Below are 8,101 nucleotides of genomic sequence, written 5' to 3' on the forward strand. Positions count from 1 at the left end.
CTAATAGTCTGCATATCAATAAATAATATTCGGAACACGATAACTATCCCTCCGGATTTTGGTTTCAACCGATCCATAAATAGCTACATCGGGATTTCCTTGAAACGTGTGACTGAAAGGTCGCTGGAGCGTATTCAAGAAGAAACATCACCTTCTGAACCCGTGTTCAGTCATTCGAAAGGGCAATTGTGCTACGACTAAAATGGATGAGAAATCGAAGACGATCTGTGATGGTCAAGATAAGCACACTTTGAACAATTCTCCTATTGTAGGTGAGTTTATGGTAAAACTAGTAGTCCATACCAACCAAGTTTGGAAAAAATTCAGGCGTGTTTGGTGACACTTACTGTACAATTTACCATTTCCTTTTCCAGGAATAGTGACGCAACTATCAGATGGAAAGAAGAAAGAACATGGCCAGGAGTTCATAGCAGCCTCTTATATCAAATTCATAGAAAGTGCTGGAGCGAGGGTAGTACCAATAGTCCTTCAACAATCTGAGGAGCATTATGAACAGATGTTCAACTCTATCAACGGGTATGTGAAATGACGCTGAAATCCCGGGCAACAAGGGCAGTATTGAAACCCAAAAATACCCAACTGGAAAGGCGTCATCCATAATTTTGCATTGATTCACCCTTGTGTTATCCACATCCCGTCACCGTGTGCATGTTCCTAGTTTGGAGCTGATCAATTGTAATCGAGAGCCTAGATATTAAATATTTTTTCTCTCTGTCTGATGTCATATGCCACAATCAGTGTTTGTTTGCTTGCTATCAAGAAACTTATTCCTAGTCCAAGGTCTTTACTCAATTCACAAGCTGTTCACATTGGTGAAACAAGAAAGCGTGCACCCACGCTAAAATAACACTGCCCCAATACAATAAAATGACCCATCCCGCACCATTTTACTGTTTTTTTACTTGAAATCTCATGGTTTCTTTAGATAGGGAAGTGGACATTTTAAATTTCTATTAGTGGGTAATGTTGCAGACACAGAAGAAATTCTCAGGAAAAGGGAAGTGAGAAATCATTTATTAGTAATATGGGAGTGGTACTCCATAGTTTAATGCATCACATATAACAGTTGATAACCAACAGAGTTATTGAGATATGTGTGTTTGATTTAGCTCAAGGTTGTTGGAAATACCCTTAAACCTGTCTTTTATGACTTAGCCCATGAAGCAACAAATAGCAGGCTAGGCAACAAGAATCTGCTTGTAAAATTGCAATTTTGCACAAAGTACGTTTGTGTGCTTTATTGTCTTAATATGCTGCCTTTTATATGACTTGTTGTTCCCATATAACCCTGATGAAGGCAGAAACTTTGGTCTATAGTCTGTTACAGAGATCCTTTACAGACTGGAATCAGGTTGTACAATATCGTGTTCCGGGACTCCTTTGCAACTTCACAATTGTAGTTTTAGAGACTCTCCTTGAACTGATATGCAAAAATAAGAAGTTTGATGAAGCATATAGATGACGGTCGAAAAGTCGCAAAGGTCATTTGGTGGTCAAACTCACATAGCGTACTGCAAAAATTAAGCCATCTTTTATAATGAATTGGGTAAATTATTTTTCAGTCTGCTATTACCCGGCGGAGATCCAGATTTATTGGAATCAGAAGTAGCCAGAGTGTCCAAGATATTTTACAAACTAGCAATCAAGGTAATGTTATCTGCAAATCACACTGCAAACATATCTCATAAGTACAACATGCCCTCCGCATGGGATAATCATCAGTGGCAGCAAACTTTGTATCAATACCGATATTAATTTTGTAACTGGAGTAGCCCAAAATCAAAATAAAATTGTGGACTGAATCTTCAATAAAATATTTGTACCTTTTTTGGGGGGGACGGGGTGAGGGCACGGACAGGGACTTCTTAGAGTAAAATGAAATCCATATAACTGGGTTTTCCTTCTCATTCTACATGTAAAAGACAACACTCCACCCTCTGAACAGTCAAATTGTAAAGGAATGCAAATAAGTTTTATTTCTACTCAAAGATAGCCTATCACTTGAAAACAATGAAAGAATTTATGGTTACATCTTCAAAGAAGATTGTTATTATACTGTAAAAATTGTTTGCAAAAACACCTTGAGTACAACGTGTGGATATATGCGCTATATAAGAATTATTATTATTAGTAGTAGTAGTACTATTATATTTACTGACAAAATTTGATTGATTCAAAAGTTGGATATTATATTATTTATATAGCTGGGCTGACATACTATTTTCCAATTTTTGTCTGCAGGCCAATGATGAAGGTGATGTGTTTCCTATATGGGGTACATGCTGGGGTTTTCAGTTCCTCATGTGTATTGCCTGCAATAAAGATATACTGGTCAGCACTCCAGACAGACGGTTGTCACGTAAACTCATCTTTCAGCCAGGTGACAGGACTCATCTTTTGCACTTCTTTGATTAAGTAACATAATTGTAACATTTCAGGATTTTCAATATCAATCTGCACAGTTGTGTTACTGACTTTCCATTCTTTTACTGTAATATGTTTTTTTAAATTCAAATATGATATGTACTCTTCTACCTTTGCTAGGTTACGAACAAAGCAAACTGTTCAGAATGAGTGTAGCATCTGAAGAAATTGTCAAAATTCTGTCTAAAGACGCCGTGGCATTTAACAATCACAAGGATGGTGTCACACCAGAGGTAAACAATTCATTTTTGTACAAAATCTTCTAGAAAATGGGAAGGAATATATAGAAAAGTGCCCAGAGCAAAATTTTCTCATTATGACAGAATCAAGCCACATCCTTGAGCAGGCAAAGGACATTACACTTTTGTTCTTGTTATCTGCCCCACTTGGGACTTATGGGTAAGGTCAGAAAATAGAACATAGGTCATTGCATTTTTTCTGACAAAATGATGAGAGGCAGTTAGTGGCAATGTTGATATTATTATTATAAATAGCCCCGAAAGTCTCATCATACATATTTGAATCACACTGGATGTATTTCATAATGAAACAGCAATGACATCGTACAACTACTTATTGTTGACAAAGTACAATTGCAATGCACTCACATTTTAGCTGACAAAACTGCTGACAAGTATTTGACATTCCAAGGAATATTTCCCCACCTTTCTGGCCTAAATGGTATTATTATTATGGAATTAAGTAGGTTACATGAAGGAAGATAAGAACCTGAAAATGGTATTTAATCCTGTAAGAGTTCTTGCAAGGGAAAAATATATTGTATCCCGTCAAGATGCAGTTTAAAGTTATAACATATAAAATATTTTCAGGTATTCAAGAAATATGGTCTAGAAGAATTTTACCAAATACTGACAACAAACCATGATGAGAATGGTGAGGAGTACATATCAATGCTGGAAGGTACAGTGGCTTTATCTGACCCCTAATTAATTATCATTGATCCCTTGAAGCGAACAAAGTGTGTTTCTGCGAAGAATGTACAATTTCACCTCATATGCAATAAATAATTCATATTGCAGTAAAGTTTATTTTATAGTGGACTAGAAGATATACTTGAACCTAAATTGATAAATTCATGTTCAATTCTAAAATTTTACCATAGGTGTTCATTGGTATTTTTTTGCCCTGTTACAGCACACAAGTATCCTTTCTATGGCAGCCAATGGCACCCAGAGGTCACCAGTTTTGAGTTTTCATCAAGATTTGGTCCTCATCTCAAGCACTCTTTGAATGCAGTCCGGGCATCACAGTACATGGCAAATTTCTTTGTCAATGAAGGTGGGTACATATGGTCCAACCAAAAGACTCTTTTGTTTACTGTATCAAACTGTGTGGAATGAGATCTTGTGGTTCTAGGACAATTACCCCTACATCGACACTCGCCCTAACCCTAAGCATACACCTGGCCCAAGTGGTGGCTGGGAAGTATCCAGGGGGATGGGGGGGCGTGACAGTCCAGGGGTGACTGTCCTGATACCAATCTGCTGATGTGCAGCGTTGAATAAGCTCTTTCTCTGATTGGGGGTGACAGTCCAGGGGGTGACTGTCCTGATACCAATCTGCTGATGTGCAGCGTTGAATAAGCTCTTTCTCTGATTGGGGGTGACAGTCCAGGGGGTGACTGTCCTGATACCAGTCTGCTGATGTGCAGCGTTGAATAAGCTCTTTCTCTGATTGGTCCATTGTCACTATTCACAGCGACATAGGGAGTCTATTTGTATTGTTTTAATTATATTGGTAAGATTCAGCTATCCAATTGGATAACAGCTTATTCAATGCTGCACATTAGCCCATACCAGTCTTGTGTGGCTGAGGTGTGAGCGTGAATGTTGTTTCAGAACACATGACAAAATTGGACTGCACAAAAATCACAGGTGCACATACAAAAACTCTATGTCTTGCAAAGTTTGATTTTTTCACATGGCTGACTGCTGACATGACCAGCACTGAATATGTACGCCTTACAAGATCTCAAAATTAGCCAGCTACAACTCACTGGAAATACAGATTGGTCTGTCATGATGAAACATGAAAGAAACAGGCCAATCACTGCAAGACCGAGTTTTACACTGTGTGCAGCCTTTATTACCACCCATTGATAGGTGGCAAAAATTATCCAATTGTCTTGTTGGGTTTAACAGAACTTAGCAAAGACTTACTCCAAGTCTATGGGCATATATATATCAAAACCAAGTGAATTGAATGAACAAACTGCAGAAGACTATATCGTGTTTATGATAGGTTGTTGCAAAGATCATTGGGTGAACGCGTAGGCCCGCAGTCGCTAGTAACTGCTGCTGAAAAAGGCCAAGCAACACGGTATTAGGGGGATGGGGAAGGGTGGAGTCTACAGCTAACCCTTAGTTCTGGTATTTGAACCATTTTTTTTACAGGCATAAACTGATAGGTCTGATATGGAATGGCCGTATTCAGATACTTACAAGCAGTGTTATCTCATCCAATGATTGCGTCTCTCATTTTGCAAAGGAGAGAATCAATAGATATTTACTTTTCAAGAAAGTACCATGATTTAGAGCGTGAGTCTTGATATGTAGGAAGATGCATGTATTCTGAGTTGAAGTCTAGCGTGACTCATTTCACTGACTTGGCATACAATATTTGGAAGAGTAAGACGTGAAAAAAATGTGCACAATTTACGGCATATTTTTCCCTTTTTGCACTTGGTAGCCCGGAAGAATCATCACTGTTTCAAAGACGAAGGAGAAGAAAGAGCAGCTTTGATCTACAACCATACACCTGTGTACACTGGTGACTTTGTCGGATATGCACAATGTTACTTCTTCAAGACTCCATCAACATTGTGAGACATCTACCAGAACAAGAAGCCAAAGTATTTGGACGTGTGAAAGTTTACATTAAGACAATGTTAGGAGTAGCTTTAGTAGTGCTTTGAACTGGAGCTGATCAGAAGACCATCAACTGATGGACACATTACACAAAGGATTATAGTTTAAAATTTGCCTACTGACTTTCAAAGCTATTCAAAAACAAAGACTCCTGCAGACACAAGTTAGCCTCTCACGCATGCTCCTCATAGAAAACCTTTCACACCAACAACTCACAAACACATCACACATGTCTTTTTCCAGATGCCACACCTTAATTGTAGACTCACGACCACAGGATATCAGAGAATATCCAAATTTGCAACCTTTTAGAAGGGGAATTGAAAACTTACCTGTTCAACAGAGCATACAGTGTGGTGAAAGTCATTAAGCTCTACCAAGTAAAACTTTTTGCTTTGGATTCTGGAACTATATAAACCACGTTGATTAATCAACTAATTAATTGTCTTCTCACAACCATATACAAGATTCAAGATTTCAGTCTAGAACTGTTGAAAAATCATGTGCTGTCTGTCAGATCTAGAAACTGGTAGTTTTGCTTGTTGCCATGACACAAGTTTTAGCTAAGCTGAACATAGAGAGCACATCTCAAGACAATAAAAAATATACTAGCCGTATAAATCTCAAGATCAAGAGGAATCAGTCATCTTGAAGCAGGCGTCTATTCATATCTACTCTGCTTAATATTTGTCAATATTTGCAGATCATAACTTCAGTAAGTATCTTTGATAGATCCTACACATTGTATATTTTACATGGTTTTTAATGACAGAAAAACATCGTCTCAGTATTATGAGGTTATTTTGAAAACACTGTAAGGATATTAGCCAAATTTATCAAATGACCTGCAACAGAGAGCAATATAAAGCAATGATGTCATGACGTCAGAGGGCATAATTTGCAGTATTTTTGTCATAGCATTATTGTTACACAGCGAACACATGATTTTGGTGTCTGATAGTCATGTAATAGCTATTTTCATATAGCACCTCAACAAACTTTCCTCAGGTTTGTTAAAAACCTGTATGTAACACATATTTCAGATAAACATCTGACAGCACGCGAACTACATACAGTGTGCTCAAAGCAAATCTTGGCAACTGTCCAAAGAGTCCATGAAACCATCCAAAGTGAACCAAAGACTGCAAAAAATGTTGTGCTCTGGGTGCCGACAAATGGTAGAAAGTTACACAGAACTGCTGCTTCTTTCACAATCAAAATTCTGTTTTCTTGATGGCAGATATAATAATAATAATAATAATAATCATAATCATCATGTATTTGTCTTTTGAATATTGAAATACCAATTCTGGACAGCAACTTTGGCGACAATGGAAGATCATGTATTCTGCAGGATTTACTCTGAATTTTTCAACAGAAATCTTGGAATCTGCTGATTTTGATGAAGTCTGATTAAACTTTGGTCTCAATCATTTACATATTGAAATAATTTTTAAGATGGAAGTTAGGTGCAATAGCTTAGAGACTGAACTGTTGTGGATCAAAACCATATACTGTAGTTTTAACACTTTGAGTGCTGTAACTTTTCCCACCAAAATTTTCCTGCAACATTGTAACAATTTTTATGAAATTTTCTTAAATTTTTTGATAATTTTGAACCAAATGCACATCACATTTCATTGGCTACAGTTTTACATCAAAATTTTGGCAAAAATCTGAAAAATTGACATATTTTGTGAAGGTGACAAAAATAGACTTTGGTGCTCGGAGGGTTAAATCGCAGGTCACAGAGAGTAGCTGGTTCTACATTTCAGTGTCACACTAACATGAAGGAAAAGTCCACTTTGTTCATGAGTTACCTCCTTCATTTCCATAACCAACACAGAGTGATGCATCAACTATGGCAACATTATTAATGGTAACATTGCTGAACTATCAATGTCAAGTTGCCAATATTTGACCATCGAACTCATAAAGTAATGGGAGAATGATAAAACAAGCTCAGTGTATATGGACAGAGACATACAAATAAAAAGAACTTACGCACCAAAAATTAAGTTTTTATGATCTCTTTATTGTGTGGGAACTAGTGAACTGAAGGTTTAAATGTTTTTACTCTTACTTGGCTGCTTGTATTTCAGTGTGCAAATTAACACAAATGTGAAAAACATTCTACTGGATAACTGTGCAACTCAGGGCACTTTTGAACTTGAGTCTTTTATTCAACTAAAATTTGGCTAAAATGTGCTAAATACAACCATTTTCAGTTTTAGATAGCGAAGCTGCCGCAGTGAACTGCAATAAAACTGCTTACACTAATTAGTTTCAGCTGTAGCTGTGGCCACTTTGGTGTTGAATAAGGCTACTTGATACAGACAAAAAGTCTGCTTGTACAAAGGCAAAACTAGCTCTGTCTGAGGCTCGGGTTGTAAATGAGAGTTTACGATTGGCACCCTGTGTTCAAGATTAAGATACAATGAAACATTACCATGCACTGGTCCATGTACAAATCTTTTTTATTTCAACTTCCCCAGACAAACTGTCTGCATGGGACATACATAGCCCTGCGTACGATGCTGTGTGTTCCGCTACAGCTAATCGCCCCGCTCACCACAGCCCTGCAAAGACCCGTACGTAGGGTTGGTGACTTCAAATCCATTTTGGGACTTGACGTAAAAAGCCAAATTACTGCCGAAATTCAGCGTTCTTGGGGCCAAGTCATATCCCTGCCTACCTCAGCTACTCGATCGCTTCCAAAAATGCCAGTCTTTTATTCACTTCTCGTAAATAACCGTCGATGTCGGCAA

The 8,101-nt window shown here is 37.7% G+C and overlaps 1 protein-coding gene across 1 annotated transcript; it reads left to right on the forward strand.

Moving 5' to 3' along the window:
* The first annotated feature begins 88 nt into the window (after positions 1–88).
* LOC139151337 (gamma-glutamyl hydrolase-like) lies at positions 89–7,347 on the forward strand. Its single transcript, XM_070724041.1, has 8 exons — positions 89–272; positions 375–537; positions 1,584–1,668; positions 2,263–2,401; positions 2,566–2,678; positions 3,276–3,366; positions 3,601–3,744; positions 5,155–7,347. Exons 1-8 carry the CDS (start codon positions 203–205, stop codon positions 5,289–5,291), a joined length of 942 nt encoding a protein of 313 aa, XP_070580142.1. The 5' UTR covers positions 89–202; the 3' UTR covers positions 5,292–7,347.
* The last annotated feature ends 754 nt before the right edge of the window (positions 7,348–8,101 follow it).

Source organism: Ptychodera flava, chromosome 15 (assembly GCF_041260155.1).
Source record: "Ptychodera flava strain L36383 chromosome 15, AS_Pfla_20210202, whole genome shotgun sequence".
Taxonomy (NCBI): Eukaryota; Metazoa; Hemichordata; class Enteropneusta; family Ptychoderidae; genus Ptychodera; species Ptychodera flava.

What these genes read in the sequence shown, in the direction of transcription:
- LOC139151337 (XM_070724041.1), top strand. Translation starts at nt 203, where the DNA reads ATGGATGAGAAATCGAAGACGATCTGTGATGGTCAAGATAAGCACACT. An exon ending in TAAACTCATCTTTCAGCCAG is followed by an intron (nt 2,402 to 2,565) that starts GTGACAGGACTC and finishes TACCTTTGCTAG; the next exon opens with GTTACGAACAAAGCAAACTG. An exon ending in AAATTTCTTTGTCAATGAAG is followed by an intron (nt 3,745 to 5,154) that starts GTGGGTACATAT and finishes TGCACTTGGTAG; the next exon opens with CCCGGAAGAATCATCACTGT.